This window comes from Etheostoma spectabile, chromosome 11, assembly GCF_008692095.1.
Source record: "Etheostoma spectabile isolate EspeVRDwgs_2016 chromosome 11, UIUC_Espe_1.0, whole genome shotgun sequence".
NCBI lineage: Eukaryota > Metazoa > Chordata > Actinopteri > Perciformes > Percidae > Etheostoma > Etheostoma spectabile.
Window position 1 is genome coordinate 1,558,401 of NC_045743.1, and position 26,684 is coordinate 1,585,084.

The 26,684-nt window shown below is 39.5% G+C and overlaps 2 protein-coding genes across 3 annotated transcripts in view; both read right to left on the minus strand.

The window, feature by feature from the left end:
* slc15a2 (solute carrier family 15 member 2) overlaps positions 1-12,003 on the minus strand; it is a 28,420-nt gene extending 16,417 nt beyond the window's left edge. Inside the window, exons 1-3 of one of the 2 annotated variants that reach the window (XM_032528833.1) lie at positions 11,998-12,003; positions 5,670-5,735; positions 2,225-2,312 (exon numbers count right to left, since the gene is read on the minus strand). In XM_032528833.1, the coding sequence (XP_032384724.1) occupies positions 2,225-2,312; positions 5,670-5,678 (97 nt within the window). In that variant the 5' untranslated portion in view covers positions 5,679-5,735; positions 11,998-12,003. Of the gene's footprint in view, positions 1-2,224; positions 2,313-5,669; positions 6,101-11,997 lie in introns of those variants that run through there. The other variant, XM_032528832.1, reaches the window with a different exon arrangement.
* Positions 12,004-15,039: 3,036 nt separating this feature from the next.
* On the minus strand, positions 15,040-26,223 carry cyp27a3 (cytochrome P450 family 27 subfamily A member 3). The gene is made up of 9 exons (XM_032528834.1): positions 25,693-26,223; positions 22,251-22,441; positions 20,736-20,935; positions 18,957-19,154; positions 17,805-17,968; positions 17,422-17,588; positions 16,910-16,991; positions 16,494-16,700; positions 15,040-15,235 (listed from the first exon to the last, which is right to left on the minus strand). The coding sequence occupies exons 1-9, from the start codon at positions 25,948-25,950 to the stop codon at positions 15,077-15,079; spliced, it is 1,626 nt and encodes a 541-aa protein (XP_032384725.1). The 5' UTR covers positions 25,951-26,223; the 3' UTR covers positions 15,040-15,076.
* Between the last annotated feature and the right edge of the window lie 461 nt (positions 26,224-26,684).

The following is a 26,684-nucleotide window of genomic DNA, read 5'->3' on the forward strand; positions in this document are numbered from 1 at the left end:
ATTGTAAAATGTGAGATTTTCATGTCTTTATTATAAAGCAGGTGCTACAGTATATAAATACTGCTCAAGTGTTGAAATGCCCACTCCAGAGAAATGCTCACTGCCTGTATTTAGAAACTGCCTTTAAACAAGCCAGCAGGACTTCCATACGGTTTGATGTCACAATTATATGGATAGAAAATGCCGCTACAGTTATTCCTTGCTGCAATGCTGTGAGACTCCAGATGCAGAAGATCCGGAAACGCTGATCAGAACAGACAAGGATTTTTCAGCGGGGGGGACTTAAAGAGACAGGTGCTAAAACGTAGTGTTTCAGACAGAGGGTAAATACGTGTATATTTCAACAGACAGTATGAGAAAAATAATCTGTTTTTTTAACATTAAAGCATGTGGCAGTAGCTCAGCCCATAGGGAGTTGGGTTGGGAACCAGAGGGTCGCTGGTTCAGGTCCCCTTTCGGACTAAAGTACAGAGTGTGGAATGGTAGCTGGTGAAGTGCCAGTTCACCTCCTTGGCAATGCCACAGTGCTCTTGTGCAAGGCACCAAACCCCCCTCAGCCACTCAAGGCGCTGGTCCAGCACTGGCAGCCCCCCCCCCCCCCCCCCCACACTCCGAGATCTCCATTAGTGTATAGGACTTGAGCACGTGTGTATTTCAGGCCTGTGTGTCGTGTATAATAAGAGTGTAAATTGGAATTTCCCCATAGGGGGTCAATAAAGAAAAAAAAATAAACCCAAAATATAAGTATGAACCTGGAAATTAGCACTGTATGGAATTTTTAAATGCTCTTACTGTAAATGTGTCTTTTATCGCTAAATAAGCCACTGAGACAAGTTGCATGTCCATGTTTATTATTAACCTTGTATGCCGTTTGTCCAACATGCCTTGAAGTAAACACAGCTCACATTGGTAACTCGGCAACCAGAAAAGCTGCTCCAGTCACACACACACAGTAACACACAGTCACACACACTAAATTGTCCAACAAACTCCATTCAAGGTCCACTTACGTTTTTTTTCCCATGAGCTTATTACTCTCATGATCACACACACACACACACACACACACACACACACACACACACCACACACACACCACACACACACACACACACACACACACACACACACACACACACACACACACACACACACCACACACACACACACACACACACACACACACACACACACACACACACACACACACACACACACACAGCTTGGATAAAAGCTAGTACGTAGACCTTGAATTACACTAAGATCACTTTACAAACTGCTGTCAATAATTACCTTACATGCTCAGATCAACTCAACTGACTGATGTTACGAGGACACGAGGACCGCCAGAACACACAAAGCTAATGGTGTTTTTTTGGTGGTCCAAAGCTACACCATTTAGTAAAACTCTGAACTGTGACAGCTATTAGGTCAAAATGAAGAGATCCCCTGCTGATTTTTAGATTTTATTTTATTAACAGATTTATAATTTAATTCATTTATCAAGCAACAATATCAAACATCTTCTGGTTCCGGTTTCTCAGATGTGATGATGCCGTTTTGTTTTTTATTTCATCATAAATTAAATATCTTTGGGTTTTGACTGCTTTGCACACAAAACATTTCAAGACAACTTTGGGCTCTGGGAACACCTCTGGGCATTCATTCATTAATTTGACATTTTATAGACATGCTAATAAGACTAATAATTGCATTAATCATGAGTTGCTGCTCTACAATTTCTATTAGTTGAATGCCAAGTTCACTGAACCTGAGAAACACTTGACATAAAAAGGTCAATTACAGAAGCAGTTGTTCAGTCACATTGACAAACGTTTTCTATACTATTTCTATTTACCATTTCCCACACTATTAACCGGTTTAACAAGCTAAGTATCATTACTAATTCAACTTTTTGTCAAGGACTTTTCCCAATTAAAGCTATAATATGCAACATTTCCGCATTAAAATGTCTACATGTTACTAGACCTGTGTGGGTTTAGTTATGGCTTACCTCTTGGCGCGTGTGTGTGTGTGTGTGTATGCATGCATGTGTGTCATTTGGGTATATCTTGGCATGTGTATCTTGGCAGACTGAATAATTTTCAGAGATCCAAACAGTCATTTGGTCTTTTCTTTGTTCAGTCAGAAACTGTTTTACTCGCAACACTGGCAGAGAAAAAAATTAATAAATAATGTTGAGACCAAAGATATGCATACCAACCTTTCATGCCATAGTAGGAGAAGCGTTCGCAGAACTCGTTCACCACAATGAAGCAGATGCTGGCTGGGTAATTGGTCCCACATAGTTTCTATAAGAGGGAAAGGGTGTTTACTGAATAATGTTCAAACTTTACGTGAGAAGTATGAGATATTGTTTTATGCAAACCTAACAAATCCGTAATCAAATACACATCTCTTATCCAAATAAAAAACTTGTTTCAATTAATAGTTTACCATCTTTTAACAGGGTTTATCAATATTTTGTCATAGAATGGGAGTAATGTGGACAATGCATTCTTCCTGTTATTTAATCACTCATTAGTTACTCAAGTGAATCATTATGCGCTAATACAAGTTACACAATGGTAAGATTTCCGATGTGATCATGCTCAGCTGAACTGCTGAAAATGTGTAATATAATCTTATAAGCAGATCCACTGCTGGTTGTTTTAACTTTTATACTCACTCATTTGTCCATTCAAAAAAGGCGGAAATCAAAGCCCTTAAAGAAAAGCCTTCATTGAAAAGCCCTTTAACAAATTAAGTTAAATTTAAAACAATGGTCTTCCATCCATCCATTGTAATCTACTTATCATTGACTTTATCATTTATAAAACACTGTTACAGAACTCTATTACTCTATATACTATTCAACAGAATATATAACAGTTGTGATAATCTATTAATCGTTAATGAAATTTATCAAGCAATTGTTCCGTTTCAGGCACCCATATGTAGGGGTTTAAGCCCAGGGCTCGAATCCCACCTGCTGCAATTCTGCAAGACATCTGTCTCTCTCCACTTTCATATACTTTAAAATCTGTTTCCAGTTTCTCGAATGTGCGATTTGCTGCTTTCACCAGTTTTCAACCATATTTTTGACAAAGCAAACATCTAAAGACATCACCTTGGGTTCTGGGAAACTGATGGGCATTAAAACACTTGATCTTGACTAACTAGTCAATTCATCAATTAAGAAATAATTAACAAATTAAACAGTAATTAATATTGTTGAACCTGCCCTCATGTTACGGTTAACTTAGAGTTTTACACAATGTTTTAAAAGTTGGGAAAAAGAGAGCACTGGTCTTGGTATCAGCAGATACTGAGCTGAGGTATTGGGAGAGAAAAGGTTGGCTCAGTGTATTCCTAATTGTAATGGGTTATTTTTGCAATATTGCTTTGAATACTAAAATTTGAATATTTTCTTTCCCTCTAGTTGTATCTATCCATGCACACAGTAATTTGGTTGCTACAATGAAGATGTGCAGTCCTCACATAATTGCCATATAGCCTTACGTTTGTTTGTCTACAGCATCTTCAGAAAGTCCTCAGAAATATGAAAACATAACTTTAACAGTTCTGTGACATCTGAGTGAACTCCGTTTAATGAGGAGATCATGTGAAAGAGCTGTAGTTTTGTCAATCATTCACTGCCTCACTGTCAACGGTTGACACTGGGATGGTATCCACAGTAGAAGTTAGTTTCAGTGAACACTGATATCAAAGACAGACATCTCTAACCCAAGGTAACCCGATTTGTTCAGGGGTCCGTTTCAAAAAGCAGGTTTAGTTCTTACATCCCAGCAGATACATTTTGCAAACAGCAGTATTCTTTACAACACTGGTGATGCAGAACACATTAGTAAGGCCACTGTATAGCGCATTCAGAAGTGTGTAACTCTCTCTGAAGTGTTTTTTTTTTGTAGTGTTCCCTGGACTCAAGCCAGTAAGAGCCATTAAAAACATGTTCCACAGTATTGCAGGTGAATGATGTAAACCCTTTGAATTAACAGATTCTGAATTATAATGCAATTAATGATGGCACCGCAGCATCAGAATGGGATTAGTAGGCCTAGAACTTACCAATTATAGGTTTAATACCATCTCACCAGTAATATACTTACGATTAATACACTATTTGTCAGGTTCATAACACTTTACCTTACTGAATAATGACGGTCAAGCAAGAAAACGAGACTCAGAAGGCAAATGGGCAGTTAATTGACAGTTGCAAAAGGGAAGCTACCACGAGAGCAGCCTTTCCGCAGCGCAGCTCTAGTGGAAACTTCAACAATTTCTCTGCAGCTCTGTCCCTTTATTCAAACACACACAGAAGATTCACAGGTGTTGATGTAAGGAGGGGTCTATAATGCCTACGCCAGAGACCCTGGGCTGGCATGTACCTCGGATCTAAGGCTCTTGTTATCTTCTGTGATATGCAACAGCGGGACATTTATTGCCTTTTGTTTAGGCAGCAGCGACTGAAGAAACACAGACACGGCTTGAAAGAAACATGGTATTGTTAAATGTGCATATAATAATAAGCATGAAAGTTATAAGTGAAAGTCATAATATTTTAAGACACTACTGCAGAGAAATATGAAATAAAAGACTTATAAAAATGAATTTCTCTGTCACTATTGGAACTTACGCATTTACTTTTGCAGCTAATTTTCTCCCACACAAATTCTCTTTTGCAGCAGCCGCTGTGCTGCTTTAACAAACTATGTTCAAACTCGTAATTTGTGCACATGAGTATTTCCGCCGACTGATTCGTTTGTGGTTGTTACCATGGTGAATTGTAGTATCATGCTCCATTCGTGCTGCCTTTTAAAAGTGGTGGTGCAAGCGCTTAACTCTGAGTGAACCTACTCAGAGTTGATTGAACCAACTCAAATCAGCTGTTCTGGAACTGAAAATTCAGAGTTTCCCACCTCAGGGTAAATCAACTCAGAGATCAGAGACACAAGATACTAGAAGGAATAGCTTTAGACGAGGGGAGGGGCCCATAGAAAATGCCTTTTTACAGGGCTTGGACTTTTGTACTACACCCCTGCATAAAAGCACTGTAACATACACAGTAGCTGATATAATACGTTTCAACATGGTGTCAAAAGCATGTTTAGCTCTCTCTGGTGGAAATAGAATAAGTTTGCTTGTATTGAATTTGGTGACACGGCCCTTTAAACGATTTATCGCGATGTCTCAAAAAAGCCAATCAGTTGGCTTCAACTTTAGGTTAAGGAATTACTCCTGGGTTCTCTAAAAACATGAGTGAGGTAGTCCAGGTATGTAAACAAATGGTGAATAAGAACATACTTGTGCTTGTAGGCACCAACTGTCCGCACGGCCCCCAGCCTGTGTGCGCCTGTTGCATCATCTCACCACAGCAATCATTTATCATAGCGGTTCAGTCAGTGAGAGCAGAGCAAATCGCTCTGACTGTAACATGTCTGCAGTTTGACTTAAAAGACAAGAAAATAAAAGTTACTTCGTGTGCAGACATTGTGCACCCTCCGCATGTGCACACTGCTCTGATCCAGGAGGACTCGCAATCGCTTCAACAATTTTTGACGGTGGATTTAAATGAGTTTTAATAAACTTGTTAAACATGGTGAATGACTCAGTTTATGCTGCTAAAAACAACCATCGCTTATGCTTACCTTGGTCATTTTGTTTTCTTTGCTGGTGAGATTTTGGATGTTTACTGGCGCATCGGGAGCTCCTGACTGGTCTCCAAGTCCGTCCCACTCTGCTCTCTGAGGCTACGGCTGTAAAACCTCGATCATGTGGAAGCTACCCTCTTGAAGCCGAATTAAAGTTAATATTCCACCACAAAACTTGGACTTGGACTAGGCCACCGCAGACTTCAGCTCTAGTAAGAAAAATAAAGGCTCAGACAGAAATTTATATTTCTAGATTTAAAAGTCAAATTAACTTAGGCTAGGACCGTTTGTGAAGCAGGAGATCAGTTAGCTGTAGTAAAAGGGCTGATCAGCACCCGTCTCACCTACAGTAGGGTTGGTGTAAAGCTCAGCCGCAGACCTGACTGTGGGATGCAAGTGCTGGCCAAGCTGTGGCTTTTCTTCGGATGAATGACGCGTGTTAGTGTGTGTGGGTGTGTGGGTGTGTTGGGCTGTGGGTGTGTGTGTGTGTGTGTATGTGTTGGTGTGTCACCCAATTACACTGAAAATAGTTCCCTTTTTGTCATCATCACATGTGTTTGACTTGTAACTTGTAGGCGCTCTTTGTACGTGGCATATACCCAACATTTATTTTACAAATTGAGTTATTGATGACTTTACAATTATATGATCAACAAATACATTATTAACTGTATTGAACAACTAGGTAAATTCCCAAGCTACCCATCAGGTAAACCCATAGCTCAACTTTACCAGCTTCAACAGTCAAGTGATGAACCAATAATTATAATCCAGTATCACATTATTCTGAAATGGGCCATTCTGTAACAACAGTTAACTATTGAATCAAATTAATTTGGAGGGGAATTTAGTGCATTTAGTGTTGGCCTGAAGGTTAGAGAAGGGAGCTTGTGACGGGGTGGTCCTTGGTTCAATAATGGCTGACAGGATAAAAACTGTATAAGGACATGAAAGATCCTTTCCCCCACCCCCCCACATTACCACCACTGAGGTGCCCTTGAGGAAGGCCCTTGACTTGACAGATCAGACTGTTAGCTGGGCAGCTTCCAGGGGTCCATTTCAGAATGCAGCTTTTAATGAAAAATTAGTTTGTTCAAATCTGGGTTTTCTGTTTCAGAAAAGGGAGGTTAATCAAACCTTAAAGGGGGAGGTCGCCCACCCATCAGGAGTTCTGTGGATTACCCATAATCCGTTACTTTTAGCGCAATGTGAAAGTGACACCAGCAGACAGCATTGTCCCCATTTATGAAGGAATTTAACATAACCTATAGGCCTATAACGCGTGTGGGTTGTAGACCTATAAGTTATGTTAAAAACACCTGCAATTTTGCCACACATGCTGTTTAGTTTAGGACCCAAACCAAGCAAACAAGAGAAAGTTAATAGAAACTCGATAAGACATTTTCATAAAATATGTAGCTTAACATTAAAATGTCTAAACTTCCAATTAAAGTATATTTGCCAGGGCGTCTGGGTAGCTCAACTGGTAGAGTGCCCATGTACAGAGTACCAGTCCTTGATGCAGCAGGCGCAGGTTCAATTCTGACCAGTGGCACTTTGATGTCCACACAACCAGTTCAACCTCATGCAATTATATTTTTCCTTAGTTGATGCTGTATTTTCTTTAGGATTAGTTGATATACTTTCACACACATTAAACATTTGTTGCAAACACTTATTTAGTTACAAATAACTCACAGCACACTTGGTTTGTTTCACATTATATTTTTAGTTGACCATACAGAATTATTTGTTTGGGAGCATGCACCATTGCTTACTTTTGGATTGTCATTCTGTTTGCATAACTATTTGTTTTTGTGTTTACCAGTGTTGGATTCCACACCAGTGAAGGAACCAGTATATCTACTAGCTTAAAGGGGTGGCGCCTAGAGCAGGAGCAGTTTTAGAGAGGAGGTGGCCTAATTGGACACTACCACTGCTTGTTGTGTCCAGGGGGTAGTTGTAACAAGTTTTGGGAAATAAAAACTGTTACTTTTGAACTTCCCTTGTGACTCCTCTTGCTTAACTGCTTGGTCCCACACAAGCACTTTGCTGCATGTCATGCCCCCTCGCTCTCCCCTTCCCTGTCTAAGCTGTCGAGTCAAAAACAAGTGTGGCCAAAAAGGCCACACAAAAAATAGTACATTTGCTGGTGGGCCTTAGCACAAACTGCATTATGTTGGGAACACATTATCTAGCGAGGTTAATGGGGTTTGCATGGTTTTTGTATGGAATTAGAAGTCTGCAAATGTTTTTGTCATTACTTCCTAGACATTAAAATGAATCCATTGATACCAACCATGTCATGCTAGTTGTCGATAAGCAGGCTAAAAAAATGTTCATAAGTTAGGCCGATTTCAAAGGAGTCTCTCACACTTCAAGATATCAGAATTAAAATCAGTTGGTAATGAATTTATTCCTGCATAATTTCACAGTGTATCTGATGCCATACATTTTTAAGATGATGTTGTCAATTAAACCATAACAATTTTAACATTTCCTCAACATAATGTAATCATGTTGACATTAGTTACACCACACACCCTGTTTAACACATGATTCTCCTTCATTTAAGACTAAACGTTTCTGCCGTTAAACATGGTCGACTGACCCTGATTGAATCAAGATACAAGAACGACAGATAATATAATCTAACACGGAATCTGGCATGTTTTACAGATAATCTGAGTGACCAGATGCTGTCCTGAAGCGCCTGTTTGATGAGGTGTACCTGGACCCACCAGACTCTCCTTACTGTATGAGAAATCCTCAGGAGGAAGTTGTTGCTGGACAGGTGTAATACTGCGGTCAAGCGATGGTCTGAAGACAACACTGCAGCAGCAGGAAAAGTCTCAGAATCCACTGGAAGACGTCAGGAGGAACACCTCTCAATCCTATTAAAGAATAGCAATAAAGCAAACAAATTAAACAAGAATGTGTTATTTATATAACCTGATCTCAGATATATTGGAACATTTTAAATACTGAAACGGACAGAAAACACTGTGAATGTAACGTTTTCAGTAGTGAAAAGGGAGAAAGGAACCCTTTTTTTGCAAAGTCCACTGATGGTAAACTCAGGTAAAAACAAGTGTGACTTACTGATTGTCTGATTGTTCAAATTAGAGATGCAAAAGAGCACTTTAATGACCTTGATTGTAGACAGAAATGTGAGAACTTGTGCAAATGGTACTAAAACTCTCATGTTATGGCTCATAAATAAAGTTGCTTGGAAAAAGGACTTTTTGTTTACAACCTTTAAGGAGATGTAAGGATCTGTAAAAATAAGTAAAATGGGATATGTAACAGATGACAAAATTCCAAACAGTCATGATCTTGTGACATTTTGTGATTTAGTAATCTCTTAGTGGGATGATCTGGCATGACATTTAGGGGCCTACCACTTTTAGAGCAACTACTGGAAGTGGTTACATGTGTCAAAGCTGTTGTAAGTCATCAGTACTTTATGCCACTAAGCAAAATCCTTGTCTGCTCATTTTTAGGGCAACTATCTGTCCAGGGAATCCGACACATTTACAGTCATGCTGATTGAGAGGGACCAGGCAGTAATGCACAGGTGAGTTTAAAAACAGAAAACAGAACATATAACTGACAAAACAAAGGGGACATATACTGTATACTGGCTAATCAGACCAGGTTAGACACAGAATCGGAAACTATCAATAAAACAGTGGCTACTACACCGTTATCCCGAATGAGATGACCTTCCTAGAAATTTGCGTGGAAACCAGTTGCCTTAAACCGTCTAAGTTTTTACACCTGTTAAGGTGAAACTTATCAGGTCAAGTTGTATTAACACAGAGCTGGAAGTTGAGGCAGTAGACTAGTTTACAGTAGTAGTCAGTACTAAAAATCGTTACGAAACATAAATTATTTTTTTGTGTTGTCTAAAATAAGCATGTTAAGTTAAACATTTAGTGCGTAACTTTTTGATTTTAATGAACGTCTGTTCCATTGAAGCCACTGCCAAATGACAAAGCTAATTAAGACCATCAGCTCCACAAAAGTCTCTCTGTATTTATCAGCATGGCTATTTTCAGAAAATTATGTCAACCAGCAACTTTTGCATGCAGAAAATCAAGCAAAGATAATTACCTCTTCTGAAGAGTCGTCATGTTTTTATAATCATCTGTGTCCTCCTTGGCTACTAGCAAAAGCGTGGAGGAGGGGTGGGGTGGAACGCGATCAGGCTTGGGGCGACAGAAACTATGCACTATAGCTTTAAACATGCAAAGAAACATAAAAAATAAAAATAAACTACATAATTAATTTACTCATTTTAATGTTGTTTATTTTCTTCCATGACACTTTGACTTTAAGAATAATGTAATAAATACAGTACATGTATTCCAAAAAAACTGAGAATAAAACATACGCAGAAACAGCGCAATTTTCCAAAGTATTGTACTGTGTGGAATATTTCTCTCAATATTACTTAATATATATATAATATATATTATATTACTTCCAATCTGTTTACTATGATACTTTCTCACTTTCTCACCGCCCAGACACCGTCTGATAAACATGAACACTAAATCAACCAAAAAACTAAAACCAAGATAGCATACCCAAAACATTAACAGAACATTATCAAAACACACTTTAACTAAGACAGAAACCGTTCAGAACCCACAAAAGCTCATATATATATATATATATATATATATATATATATATATATATATATATATATATGCATATTTATTTTCCCATGAGCCTTTGCTTTGCTTCAGCACAGAACAGTTCAAGTGACCCCGCCCCTCCCATACAGTAACATCTATAGTTATCTCTGCTTAATATGTGCATTGCATACTTACATTACAAACAACTACTGTTTTTTAACAAAAACACGAAAGATTAAGTAGTGACCACTAAAAAGTTTGATTACAACTAAATGCCAGTTTGCAGTGTAATTAAACTATAAATAACAAATAAAACAAAACACTTGTTCCAGAAAATGTAAACCTTGCTTGGCATTAACCAAAACAAAAAATACTTAATATAATGTAAATCAAGCACACACAAAAACAATATGTGTTCATGATAGGCAGGTCTTATATACAGCCTACAGAGGGAGGAACATGGTGCCAACGGTGCTGATGCGCATTTGAGCCACTAAGGGGATCTGGCTTTGTGTGAATCGGTCGGCTGTAAGGAGGAGGAGCTGGCAAAGAAAATGCACGAGAGGTCAGTGAGAGTCCAGGAGTTCATTTCTTCAACTGTTTTTGCTTCTGCGCATTTGTATTGCGATCGCAAGAGGTCACTCGCAAACCATTTTTGACAACCATGCCGCAACAGGACACACCCTCCCACATGTGGACGTCAGGGTGGTGTCCTCATAGACATATAAAGAGACTATAGACTCTTTATTATGTCTATGGGTGTCCTGTTCTAAGTTAAAGTGCGTGGAAGTCAGCCGTTAAATATATTGATCCACTGTTTTGGCGACCAACATGTTTTTTAGGCCTACAGTCTATAGCTCATGCCCATATGCTATGATGTTGGAGCCTATGTGTTAACAGTCATGTTATATGAATGCTCCAGGCTACAGTACCTGTGGCAATGATAGAGCCTTTCTCGTTCGTTTCTTGTAATAACACAACTTCTTATCACAAGATGGAGTTATAGCCTATGTTAAAATAAGAAGTTAAGTTTCTGCAAGTTTGGTAACTAGTTCATTGGTAGGTTAATGACGAGATAATACCATATGACTACATATATTAATAATTATTATATGAATATAGGCCTACTATGCCATACTAACAGCTAACAGGAAATGTGTGCTGCCATAGATCAAACTTTCTAATGCCGCTGACAATTAAACTTCATAGAGAAACCAAATCGTTCCAACGATCTAGATCTTATTTTATTATACTGTATTTTTTTTTACTTAACTTTCTATTATCTGTCTCATCTCTACCACTGATTTAAATTTTTATGTGGACCAAATTAATTTACTTTGTGCTTTAAATTCTCGGACACTATAGTCAACCAAGGACACGCCAAACATATGTTTTATAGCCTGCATGCCCACTGATTTGACTTTACTTTATTTTGCTTGAATAAGTCATTTGGATTTGGGACACAGTGTCAGTTTCACACAATGTAAATAAGCAAGTAACAACAATACACATTTTTACTTGTCTACCTTTATTAGACAAAATCAGGAGGAAGAGTAGGTTGACATGGTGATGAGGAGTACTTATAGTACAGGCATTATGCAACACACCCCCACACAAATTGCAACAAAGACTCTTTCAACTAATCTAGTCTCATAAAAGTCTCCTCTATAACATAAAACGTCCTGAGTGATTCAAGTAGTGGACAGTACTGAAAAACACTGAAAACTGTGATGCCACAATTTCCCGTTGCAGCCCGTGCTAAAGGACGACACTACAGGTGAACAGGGAAAATATTTTACCAACAGATATCACCATGGAAAGTGTTTACATTAAAGTATTCCCAACTTGTATTTATTTCAAATATTTGTTCTTGTATTTTATCCTATTATTATTTCATGTATATGGTATGTATGTTGTATCCTAGTATCTCATTTATATGTATATTCTATGCTGTGGGACTGATATTTTGCTGCTGTAACACTATAATTTCCCATTTTCTTGGGCTCTATCTATCTATCTATCTATCTATCTATCTATCTACCTTATGCTTTTTGCCTTTCCTTTGTTGTGTTATATATGTGTGCATGTTATAGGTTTACAAAATGAAAAAGCCCGAAGTCCCGTAAGACAATATTAGTGTCTCCCCTTAAAATGGGCTACAATGGGCAATTGTGGCATCTTTGATTTCCATATTTTTCAATGCTTTCAAGCACTTGGATCTCTTAGGACTTTTATAAGTTATAGAGGAGACTTTTATGAGTAATAAACATTTGACCGATTTTCTGTTGCAATTTGTGCGTGATTCACCCTTTTTTTCCTCACAAAATGATTGTAACCTCTTTACAGAGTATGTGCTGGCTTAGAAATTGATATTGTGTGTCTTTTCAACCCACTAAGACATATGAAATATTATACTGCACACATAACAAACTGGGAATTTGAATCATAAATTGAATCACAATTCTAAACACTCTTAAAACCTTAAAATACATTTCTCTATGTACAACAAACACTTACTAAATCTCTCCGAACAAAAAACCTGTGTTTGCAAGTGATAATTCCCACTCACTGACCAATACTTTTATTTTTTATGTTAGTTTCCTCAACACTAACGATTTGGAGATTTTTTTGTTATATGTACAGTAAAATTAGTAGTTTTGAATGAGTGAAAAAGGAAAAAGCACTGCAATTGGTGATGCAAACATTTTTACAAAAATCTATACCTTCTAGAATTACCAACTTTTAGGAGCAGGCCGCCAAGTGCTGATGGACTAACTACAGCTCTGAGTGCTTTTAAAAAAGGATAGGGCCAGCTATATTCCATAATTTTCTTGTTTTAAACAAATCCCCTGAACAGAATAACAGCAACAATAAAGTGATCTTACTAACAAGTATTGTCTGTGTTTCCAAATTCTCATCAATCTTATTCCCCTGTGCCATAGAGCTCCATTGTTGTGTGAAAACTATTAAAAACACATCAGCGGGTCACACTGTTGCACTGGGTGACGTGTTCCTTCTTTGCCATAAATACATTCACTGTAGTTTAATTTGACTCAATCCCATATAAATTTAGCCTAGAAATCCAATCCCAAATTTGAAAGATTAAGGGTCTGGCATCAATTAATGATAGTCGCCCATCTCGAGGGGCGGCACCAAGCGTGCATTTGAAAATCTCACTGCACGCAATTGGATAACACTACGACCAATCACAACAACACACGGTGTGCAGTATCCAGAGTCCCATATGCTCAGCTACCAGCGGAGCTAACTAGTAGATTGTACTGTTGTCATGTGTTTAGCTCGCCTCTGGCCCGCCTATATCAGATACACCAATGTGATTGGTGCAGCTTGACTACAAAGGTATAGTTAATGAGCAGCAGTACTCGATGCTAGAGTAACTCGCTGAGTGAATTCCAATTGTGCTCTCACAAGAACTCTGGATTTCCAGGGTACCATAAACTGTCCTGATGCTGTAAATTATAACAAGTGTACCTTAGGTCTATATCTGCAACATATAACCCATAACCCATTTTAACTATATTGTATGGACAGGTTTTTAAAGGTTAACGTTTTCAGTGGGAACCTTTGGAACTTAGGGCTGGCTGCCACAGACAGAGTGGGGAAGTTGGAACGTTTAAAAACACATTGTTGGTTTTGGTCTTTTCATGGGATTTGTGACATGAAGAAAAATTATATAAAAGAACACAAGACTTGTCCTGTAGGAGTTACATGTATAGCCGCTTTCTGACCGGAGGGATTTTTGCAGTTCATAGAACATAGCGTTCATAGAACCCTTTTTTTCTTGTGTTCGGACTGGACCAATTTAGGGATTATTAAGTTTCTCTGACCGCAGTTCCTATAACTCTTTCAGCTCCTACTTCAGCGTAGGGTCTTTTCCCTTTCAAACTAGGTCTACGTTGATTGGTCCAACTTACAAATCACGCACCCCCACTGCGCGCAATCTGTAGAAGCCATGCCGTCTCCTTTAGCAAAACACTGACTACCTGAATAATGACTTGACTATGTGAATTACGACTAGAATGGACGGATTGCTGTACTCTGAAAAGTGGACTGATGCTGAGGATCATATTACACTAGAGCCTTTGTCTTCTGGTGTTTCTCTGTTAAGTGCTCCAGCCTGGTCTTTAAACGCCGCCGTTCAAACTCCGTTATGAGGATCCGGCAAGGCACAACAGGAACATTCCGATGGCCTCCTCCATGCTGGTTTGTTGTTGCATGTGGCGCTAAAGTCAAGTGATGACGCTATAAAGACCGTTGCTGTGCTTGCGTCACTCCCCTACCCCTCAGACCAGTTCCTATGGCCCCCATGCAAATGGTAAAATCGGTTTTGGGGGAGAGTAGTTGGTAGAACTGTTTAGAAGTGGCCTGTTCCCATAACTACGTTCCTGTTGGGGAAACTAAAAGGAACACACACACACACACACACACACACACACACAGGAGAACATGTGAACTCCAGACAGTAAAGCTGTGCTGACAGCTATGCCTAACAACTGAAAAAACACATGCCATTTGTGGAATTAAAACTAAATAAATCTTAAAGTGTTCATATTTCCATAAAACAACAATCAAAGACTATGCATACAGCATTACACTATTTACTATGGAACTTTTTTATTCAGCTTACATATTTATGCCACAGTTTTGGTGTATTCCAGCCAGTCCTCACCATGTGAACGCTCTAAAAAACAAGTGCTTGGTGACCGGCAGGCAACACAGTGTGAATACTAAAACAGCTCACAGAGAAACTCCTGCTGCTGTTCTCGGCTGCTCCTGCTCGACTCTTCTGTCCAGAAACTGCAGGTTGATTGGTTTAGAAGGGCAAAGCAGGGTTCTGGTGATCGGTTTGACTGTGGTTCCAGCAGGATCCGGCCTTATCTCGTATTGTTTTATCAACTTCAAAATAAAAAAAAGAGACATTGTTTAAGTAGAAATACATGAAATGCTGTTTTTGGCAGGAATTGCATTCACTGTACGTGAGGCACAAGAGTGCAGACACCGTCCACATTGCACTAACTGCAGCGGACTGAATTGTAACAGGCTTTAGCGTTATGGTCAGATGGCATGTGTTATGTATCCATTCCATGCCAATACTAACAAAAGAAGAACAGCCATTCCTCTGTGCTCTGGTTAGATAGCTACTTCAGATCAATACAGCTCTCTGAATGTAGCAAAAAATAACCGGTTTCCTGGGAGTGAAAGCAGAGGTAGAGTAAGTGTTTAACTGGCTCTAAGTTAAAGGTCATACGGCTGAAATGTTGGTTTGGGTGCAGCGGTAGTCAAAACCCACTGACACAAACATGTAAAAAAAATAATAATAATAATAAACTGCTACATACTGATACAATAATCTGCAGACGTACTGGTGCTTCAATCATACAGAGCTTTCCTTCACCACACTACTGACGGAGGGTTCTGTCCTTGGAAGTATAATATTTCATCCAAAAGTTTTCTGATTAAAATTAAGTAAAACATGCATAAAGCCAAACTTATTACATTAAAATAATAATAGAATAACTTAATAATAATTACATTCTTGTTTAAATTACCATTGATTTAGTTTCCTGGCAGAACAAACTGCACACTGTCATTTACTAGGGAAGCGGTAATGCAACAGCATTCAATGATATTTTATAGTCCCGCTCCTATTTCAACATAACAATTCTCCCAAGCACAAAGCCAGGCCCATAAATAATTTTTTTTTCTCCTGTTTGTTGTGAAAGAACTTTGCTTGCACAGACCCCTGACCTTAAAGCTATCCAACACCTTTAGGATGAACTGAAGGCCAGGCCTTATCACCCTAAAGCTCTTGTGACTGTATGGGAGGAGATCCATGCAGCCAGGTTCCAACATTTTGTAAAAAGTCTTCCCAGAAGAGTGGAGGATGTTCTGGGAACAGATTAATGCCCACTGTTTTGAAATGACGTGTTCAGCGTCACATGTGGGTGTAATGTTATAGTCTGCATGTACTATTGACCATGTAGTGTAGTTTAAAACATTGTGCTCGCAAAAAGTGTTTGCAAAAGGAATGAACAAGATTCACACAGACTTCCATTTCTTAATCTACAGAAAAGCACCAAAAATGAATGATAACAGCTTTGACAGAGAAAGCAGATCAGCGGCCATGGCAGCAACAGCAATGACATATCCTTACCCTGGATAGGAGGAGATACATCTCCAGCTCAGCCACCCGTCTGCCCAGACACGCCCGGATCCCAAAACCAAACGGCACTGACCCGAACGGGTGGTGCTTGGACTTCTCCTCCACTCCTCGAAGCCAGCGCTGTGGCAGGAAGGCGTGGGGGTCGGGGAAAATGTTCTCATCATAGGACACAGCATAGTGGCACAGGTGGAACAGTGTCTGTGAGAGAGGACATTCCTGTCACAATGCAATATTGGGGATTTCCTTAGGAAAGTCACATGTGCACAGGACATTTATACATTCATACCGGTAGCTGTTACGCTTAAAGCTTTGTGATTATTAACTTTAGATAAAGTGAGGTTCCAAAGTTTAAAGTCTTAAATGTCAGAACATTTCAGGGATTATGTTGTGTCGGACACGTTCCTCACGTTTTTGGGGAAGAGATGATCTCCGACCACAATCTCGTTTTCGACACTGACACGGGCATTTCCTGGTACCACTGGATACAGACTGGTGACCACAGAACACAGTGAGGAGTCAAAGTTTTATCTGTTTGTTCGGGAAAAGTAACTTCTTGCAACAACAGGAGTGTAATTTACTCGACTAACATTTGAAGAGAAACCATTGATAAGTGTCTTCTCATCTTACTCTCAGCAAGAAAGCAAATTAGGAAATTTACCAAAAATGGTGAACTATTCCTTTCAGGGAAAGATGAAACTTTATATTTTCCCTATTATACATGGCATCAAACATTGTTTTTAATCAATGGATAGAGTACAATATTTGTATTTGTCTAGTAATAAGATAGATGTCCACAGTTTGGTGATGTTATCTCTTCTTTGTCAGAACAAACAAAGTGGTCACTGCAGAACCTCCATGTCCTGCAATCAAGTGTCCTATTAATGTAATATACAAATAAAAATGAAAGAAGGTCTCTAACCGTAGAGTCTCTCTGATGATGGCCTTCAGGAACGGCATCTGAGCAATGTCATCATTGTTTGGCACCCTGTCCCCAGGGCAAACCCTTATCACTTCCTGGTATAACTGTTCCTGGATCTCTGGCTCCTTAGCCATTTGATACAGAGACCATGAGATAGTGTTGGAGGTCTGCAACAGAGAGGAACGCACAGTTATCTTCTGTCTTTTAATGTAATGTATTAATCATGCCTAGGTTACATAAAAGTGTTCAATTTTCTGTTACAATGAGGCATTATGCATGCATTGCTCTGCTTTACGCGGATGAGACAACTAAATGTAGGAAAAGTTAACTACTGTACAGTAAATCCCTCCCTTCCACAGAGTGCACACACTGCATCTACTCACTGTGTCAACTCCTGCCAGCAGGAGTTCGGTGATGCTGCCCAGGATCTCAGTGACCGTCATCTGATCACCGAGCAGCAGGTGTGTGAGGTACGCACCCTCCACGTTCTGGTCCAGATTCACCTTCTCCTGGATGTCCTCCATTTTTTGCTTCACAAGCTCTTCAGCTACAAGACAAATTCATCTTTTTTTTTATTTCACATGGGAGAACCAACACTAGGAGGAGACAGGCTTGACATTTTTGCCCACTAGATGGCAAAAGAAACACACTTTCAACTGAAGGAATATGGGGGACTAAGGAATAAGGACAGCAGGAATTGTGTAGTGGATTTGTGACTTTGTGGGAGTTACCAGAGCCTAGTGCCCTAGAAAGGATTTGTTAATGCAATGGCCATGAAGCGGGAGCTATAGTAACCTTTTGGGTCCAATTTTAACGAGCTAAAGGGTTGTACTTAGTGTCGTCATTAATTCATAGGTGTGTTTTTGCAATAAACCAATCAGTGTCATCTCCTATTCCCTTTAAAAGCCAGGCGTGTTTGTACCTTGGAGCATTGCTATTACGGTGGATTTGCATCTTTTGTATGTGTGTGCACTTCTTTGTGTGTGTAACAGGCATAGTGTGCGTAGGCTGTGCAAGTTAAAATATTGATGAAATGAAAGATGCATTTTCGAGTTTAAACCAGGTTTTTGTTAGTGAATGGGGCGATCACTTCCCACTGCCTAAAGATTGCAATATGCCAAGAATTCACCTGAACACACCTCCCTATAAGACCAGCACGCCCATGGGCGTAAAGATGGGCGCAGGTGCATTCGCTATTTAAATGATGTGGGCGCTGGGCGGTCGTAATAGCAAAGACACTTGGGTCGGGCTTTGCACTGCGCTGCGCCGGGTGAAAGATAGGGCCCTTAGTGTTAACAGTCAGTAATTGGGGAGTAGCAGAAAAGGGGCTGCCAAGGGGCCCATAACGCTAATGCCACCTTTCTACCAAACAGTCCAGATCAGTCCAGTCCAATTCAGTTCAGTTCAGTTCGGTTTGACCCGCAACATCACAGGAGGGTTAAATAGCAACCCTGTTTCTGTAACAGAATTACTCATTATTAATTATTAACTCCAAGCTACACTTTGACTTTCTGGTGGAAATGAATACTGCTCACCGACTCTGAAGAGATTATCCCAGACTGCCACAAACTTTTTCCAGAAAGGCATGTAGGGCCAGACGGCCTTGGGGAAGAGGACGATCATAGGGGAGAGCCGAAACATTTCCCCCACAGAGAAGATGAACTTCTGGGTTTCCTCGGGTACCACCTTGTTCATGCAGCCCATACGGGTCTCAAATAACACTGAACAGATCCCTGCATGTAAAGATACAGTTTTTATACAGAGATTGCTTGGCTTCTGTGGGACAAAACAGGTGATTTTAATGTAAAATGCACTGGTTATTTTCCTCCTCTCCGGAACACATATACTAAATACACTATGTGGACACCTATATATCCCACCCATATGTGATTGTTGAAGATGTTATTCCAAAACCATGGGCATTAATATGCTGCATGGGCCTCCACTCTTCTTGATTCAGGATTTTCACTAGATTTTGGAGCCTGGCTGCAGAGATTTGCTCAGCCACAAGATCAATAATAAGGCCCAACACTGATGCTAGATGATAAGGTCTGGCTCACAGTTACTGTTCCAATTCATGCCAAAGGTGTTCAATGGGGTTGAGGTGAGAGTTCTGTGCAGACCAATCAAGTTCTTTCTCACTGAACTGGGAATTAAAACCACTGATACTGATCATAAACACATTATCTAATCAGCTGTCAAGGCCAAAAGACTCAACAACTGTGTCAAGTCAAGTCAACACCCTGAATAACTGCAGCGCGCACACACACACACACACACACACTGTAGGTATGTAGGTTGCCCTACATATAGCTGACTAATAATCTGCTCCACTCAGTAAAGAGGTCAATGTGTTGTTGTAATCATTACTTAACAAGTACTTTAATTCTAGTATATAACGTCAAAGAAGCCATTCTGCATACAGTAATTAGTTGTGATGACCCCTCTGCTCTACTTGGTGTGCTTTGTGGGTTCTCTGGTTGCCCTTCCATCCCATAGGACTTTCAGTGTGTTAATACCTGCCCAAGCTACCTGAAGACTAGGGGGAGTTTAGCTAGTCTCTGGTTAGGCAGTTAGAGGGACGGGGCTGCGTAGAGGTTTTGGCTGTGTGACAGATTAGGTGGACATGCTGACCAAAGACATCTCACCAAAACAGTAAAAGATCTCACTGTTTCCAAGTTGCTTTTTTTGGCTTATCCTCCTGTTCTTCCTGTCTTAATCTAACGCTTAATTTTTTCCTAGCATCCAAGGTTGCCAAGGTGAGACTGGGTGACAGGTTGGAGTGGGGTGGTTGCTAAAGTTAAGTGATGTCTTTGAAGAGCAAATGTTGGCTTCATTTTAAAGTCTTATGTTGGCTTGAGTGTAGTTCCTCTGGTCTATACAGACAACAAAACTATGTTTGAACTTTTTGCACAGCCCAAACCACAGGTTGATGTGATGGGTTTTCTTGCCCCTCTGAGAAGATACTCTGTCAAGAGCACTTGGCTCTTAAACGTTGTGTTGCGTAATCTCCCTAGTCTTCTATCTATCTCACTATAACTTGATTATCTTTTATTGTACCTGTTGTTTTATAGTTAGCTTATTACATCCTGTAAGTTAAAAAGTACTGCAGAATACAAACATTTTCCATTCAAGTTGTGTCAAATTATAACAGAGTGCAGTTTCTGTCATTCATGTAAGATCTATTTAACCAGCAACTATCAAGTGACATGCATTTAGTCTTTTAGTAACCTCTTTTACAACCAATAGGTTTTCAAGTATCATAAAAAACATGAGTTTCCACAGCTGATTTCCTTTGGTTGTTCTCTGCTTACCTTCAAAAGCAAATTTGTAGAGTTCTCCAGTCAGGTCATTGACCATAACTCCCTGGCCGCTGGTTTCCCTCAGCCAGGCCAATCTGTCAATGAAATCTGTCACGACCCCATTGATAGTGTTAGCATAGGAGGAGACATGTTTGGGCTTCAACATCCGAGGATTCAGGATGCTGCGGATGCGCTGCCAGTTGGCTCCCATTCTACAAATGAGAATTATTAAAAGGCAACTTTTAAAAGACTTTAAGATCGGCTTGGAGCTAGAGAAAGACAGGCTTGCATCAGATCATTTCACTGGAAACGTCTTCATCTTTGAAATGATGCCAGTTTCAAAGCGGAAATTATTACATTTGACTTATTGGACTCTTGTTTACATACCTATTCAAGTTTTTAGCTGCGACCAGCAGAGCACATTTGGTTCCTCTCGCTTTACTCTAAACTAATCTTTCATTTGTGAATGGAATTCACGAAACATTTTAAAAACACCTGTATTATGCAGGTTGTTTTCAGTGTCAGGGTGCAGAGTTGTTAACATGTCAGCAGCTTTCTGATGTAAAAAACATTCACCACCAATGACAAGTGCTGCTGCAACAGGTTGGACAGGAAACATTTAATAACAACGAGTAAAAGCTGATATCCCAACCATTCTGTGCATTGTTAATGAAGCCTGACACCATTAAGTACACATCAAGTACAAAGCACACAGCAATGTAATACATACAGTAGTTTCCCAAGAATTATATTGAACTAGAACTTTACACACTTGACTCTTTCGAATCAAATTATTAATTAGATTGTACAGTATGTTTTGGTGTTAGCCAGTGATTTAACCCTGTAAATCCCTCGGTTGCAAAATCACAACATCACCTCATAGCCTAAAAGGGTTCTTTTAAAGACTGCATTTACATAGGCAATGAGTACGTTTAGTATAATAATTAAAGAGCATAATAGGCTAGCCAGACATACATTTAGTGGAATGTGTAAAATAATTAGGAAAATAGCCAAATTAACAAACTACAAAGTTAACAGTCTAACAAATGTCTAAGAATCCCCCCCCCCCCCCCGTGTTTCCTGGGACATTGTTTTTTGCTGAGTTGTCACAGAGCGAAAGTAAAACAGAGGGGAATTTCAACCAAAAAATTGAGAATACTCATGTGTATAACTCTAACTTCTGAATCCTCATATTAGCTTCATTGAATGTTTATTTTGTTTAATTATCTAGGACTTTGGATTTTTGTTGGAGGAGATCTGTTCACAGCCAGCATGGACAGCAGGAACAGTTACAGTGACTACAGTGACTATTCACTCTTTAGATGTAAAGATGGGCATATTGATTATTGTTTTAAGTAGGGCTGCAACTAACCATATATTTCATTCATTAATCTGCCAATGATTAATGATCGACTTATCAAATAGTTAACTTATCGCTGCAGCTCCAGTTTTAGGAAAGATCTCAGCAAATGTAATGGAACACAGAAGTGGATGCAAAGCTTGAGGATCTATGAGGCTGTCACTCACTCTGTCAGGGGTCCGTGGGCCTGGTTCCTGAGTTCTCTGTAGCTCCTCCAGTGAGGCATGTCTGACCGGACCGGGAGTCTCCCCTCCTGCCTCAGCACCTGTTCTATCAGCTCAGCACTGGCCACGTTCACCACCACCAGTGGGCCGTACTTTGACTTCCACAGAGGACCATAGATCTTTCTGTGCTCAATCTGCGAGCAAAGAGTGAGTTATTTCTTGATTATTAGATGTTCAATGTACTAAAGTACTTAACATGTACTTTGCACAATCAGTTACCTACTGGAATTAGAAAGTTAACATTCAGCCTTTCAGCTGTGAAACTAATATTCGCAACATGTTGATTTACACGTCTATAACCTTACAGGGGCTGTTAACCCAAATCATAGGGGGAAAAAAACACTTCTCACTTATCTTCATCACTAGAGCTTTGCACTATGTTTGCATAAATGGTCAAAATCCTTGCACAAACTGCTGAGGTAGAACGTTTTGTAATTAAGATTTTGCTTTTGTATGTGTATTCACAATGGTTTGAAGACACTGTAGTTGGCACTGATCAAAGGCCTTCAAATAATTTTTTGGTTTTTGGGCTGCATGTGCCAAAATAATGAAACTGAACTGACTAAAATTTGGTTGAATGTTTCTAGTTTGTGCAATACTCAAATGCAATGTCTTACTTATTTCTTTTGTGTCTTCTTTCCATGGTGTTAAGGTAAAAAGAGTAAAGATGTAATAAAAATGTCAAATTTGAATTTTCTAAACTGTTCGTGAATATTGTTTCCCAGCTCATTTATTAATGTCTTTCTTTGAGTGGGAGTATATCCAAACACCAAATTAAAGGTTCCAGGAGGGACCAAGTGATATAATGGGGGGTGTTACATGTACGTTAACCTGGAGTTTAGATGCTTGTTTTTTTCTCTACACTGTGCAAAAAAAGGTCAGGAGATTTTGCTGTTGTAGTTGTTGCTTATGTTAGTTTACAGGTAAGGTTAGGGATAGACTACCCTGAACTGTATTTTTTTCATGTATTTGTTTTATATATTCTTTTTTTTATTAATAGCATTTATTAGAAAAAGGGAAAAAAAAGGAACAAGACAAGACAAATTCAGTCACATGCTGCATCCAATCCTCTGGAGTGCTCCTCCTCCATTCCCTTTATCACATTTTTGTTTTTTATGGATAGAAAAGGGCACAAGCCCTGAGCTATCCTCTTGGCTCAAGACCTAGAACAACTACTGCCCTGACCGCATGCTGCAATGCGATATGTTGTGAGCAGAAACGTTTATGACAGTGACATATGTTATTACTATGTTTGAAATAGCCATGTATCACTTGAAGTGCTCATATTATGCTTTTTGGCTTTTCTCTTTTCCTTTATCGTGTTATATATCTTTTTCGTGCACGTTATAGGTTTACAAAGTGAAAAAGCCCAAAGTCCACCCCAAAGGGACTTACCATCTCCAAAAGAAAACGCTGTTCACATACTGCTCCAAACAGCTCTATTGTAGTCCATCTTTTACTATTGTAGTCCAGCCTTTACCTCTATGACAAACATGCGTCACTTTGTAATACATTTTAATCAGAGAATTTCTAATAAAGGGAAAACTTCCACTCTTGGGATACTTCTGGCTTCTGAAATGGTTGCAGTTTCAATCTGGTTCCATATGAGGGCGCTCACAGGTGAGTGCAGAATGAGTGGAGGTCTATGGAGCTATACACATCAAAATCCACTTTTCTCACAATATCACTTTTTATCTAGTAATTTGAATGTTGCATTCAAAAATGGAGGCTAAGGAAATACACACTTAGGATATTTTTAAAGTCGTTTTTTTGTTCTAAACAACCATTTAAAATGTCAATGTCATCATACACATCGTACAGCCAGAGATACTGCTTTACGGCCAAGTTCTGAGTCACTTCCTTCGTTCTCTTGAGGCATCAACAACACAGCTGACAGGTTAGGCTCTCCCTGTCAATACGCATGGTAGAAAGAGGTTTGCTAAAGTTTTTTAAGACCACGACGAAATATTCATTCTGACATTCTGGTTCTACTTCAGATGCCATCAAGCAGGATCTCTGGTCGTAATCAGTCCTTCACTGACTAATCAGCATTCAGTTAGCAGAATGCTAGTGTGTTATGGGCAACAACGACTCAACCTGTAAGAAATCAAAAGGACATAAGTACTCGTTCATTCAACTTTCAAATTATAATCCATGTTGAACTTGCAAAAACTACAATCAAATCTGAGATTTCTCAACGACAATCAGGCGAAAGAGACAAAATTAGCAGTCTAGCTCCATAGACTCCCATTCATTTTACACTGGCCTGCGATCACCCCTAGTGGAGCTGGTGGAACTGCAACCAAATTCGGTACAAATGGGACTTAATGGGGAGTGAACAGGCTCTCCATAGACGAGCTCCATAACATAATGCTTACCTAGCTGCTAGCATGGCAAGCCTTCATACTCTCCTATGTACTGCACGTGCAACTCCCAACAAACATTGAGCAGAAGTGAGATGCCTCAAATTAAAATGAACCCATGTAAACCTATTCCGGTTCAACCTCTTAATACAATTATGAACCTGAAAATGAGCATAATATCAGCACTTTAAGTCAGAAAGTAACACTTTACCATAAGGTGCACAAAAAAGGGTAGTTACTGTTTTTGAAAGAGTAACGAAGGATTAGTTACTCTTTTCCAGAAGGGAAATAACTAACTAAGGTTGTATGACGCCACTAAGAGGTGACTAAATGAAACATCCTGTGTCATTAAAATTAAATAACAGATTTCTCCGGGTTTGAACGTTGTTGGAAATATTTAGAATTATAGGCTAGGTACAGGTATTTGTGCATTTACTTAAAATACACAGAGTGACAGTCGGGGACGGTTGAAACAGCTGTGCAAAACATGTATAGGCCTATGGCATATCGGGACCGTCCCGATTTAATTGCCATAGGCCTATACCTGTTTTGCTTCTCATGTAAACATGCAATATGAAAGTCTGGGATTGTGGAGAACATTAAATGGTCTACTCAATAAGCCTGCAGTCAAACGTTTAAGTGAAAAAACACTCATTAATAATCGAAAAAATGTAACCGCTAAAAGACTTCGACCATCAAAACTCGTTTATCGAAAAAACCGGTATATATTTGACTGATAGAAGGAGGTTAACGCGCTCTGTGTTTTCACCTAAGGAAGTTTCATCATCGCACTCGGAGAAAACTGGAATGTTTCAATCGTCCCGGGCGGCTCTGCCTACACAACTCAGCAAAATATAGTCGTTTATAGACATTTGAATACAGTGAGGTTACATCGGCTTGCCTTTAAAGTATACGCAGAAACCAAGATGAAAGAAAAACAAAGGTCAGAGAAACACCAAATGACAGAATCAACAAAACTATAGCTACACCAAACCAAAGGGATTAACTTCCCGTTTGCTCACTTGTAATTGTTGCGTCGTTTGGAAATATCCTTTTACAAAAAGCCAGTTTAAGGTAGTCATGAAACTTGGTCCGCCTAATTCGTCCATAGTTTTTATTTTGGCGTTGTCCCCCATCACGGTGGCGGTGGTGGAGGACACGTCGCGGCGGTGGTTGTCCCCATGAGCCCCTGGACTCAGTCCCGCGGTCACTCTGGGAATGCCTTCGCGCTGCTGACGGCTCGCTCGCAGTCCGACGTCGAGCAGAGATTTTCGGAGCATTTTCACCGTAAACACCGTCTGTTTTTCTGCAGTGGCTGAGGTAAACAGCAGCAGCGACGACGGCTATGGAATTCAATTTGTGCCAAAATGTTCAAACAACAAATGCTCACTGAAGCAAAAAAAATGTCATCTCAAAATCAAAACTCATCACTTCCAGACAAATTAATTTGTGTAGACGCTGATCGGTCTTTCACTTGTTTGATAATATTTTATTTACAGTTTTCTCCGATTCTTTCTCACTGATCAGACTTCAAGAATAAATCCAGTAGTGCCACTTTTTAGGGTGTGTGGCTGCACTGAACAGTATCTGGCTGTCATTAAAAAACTCTTTAGCCAATGGGGATGCACCCCTGGAAAGACCCGCCCACACCATGAGTTTCAGAAGTGCAAACAAAATATTGGGCATAGTAGGGTCAGCCCACAGAGCTGACAGTGAGAAGTCGGATCAGTAAGAAAGAACCAGAGGGAACTGCAAACAAAAAGACTGTATAAGTAAATAAGTAAAAGTCCAACAGTTTACAATTAGGCTACATAAATATTAGTTTGAGAGTTTTACTTTTGAGATGAGAATTGTTTTGCTTTAGTGAGTAATTGTATTTGATAGACTACTAGTTTTGTTTGAACATACTGGAACAAATTTAATTCCAAACAACAGTCTTATTTTCTATGTGTAAAATGACAAACGAAACAATTCCTAAAATATGACACTCTAATGAAGGGGGGGGGGGGGGGGG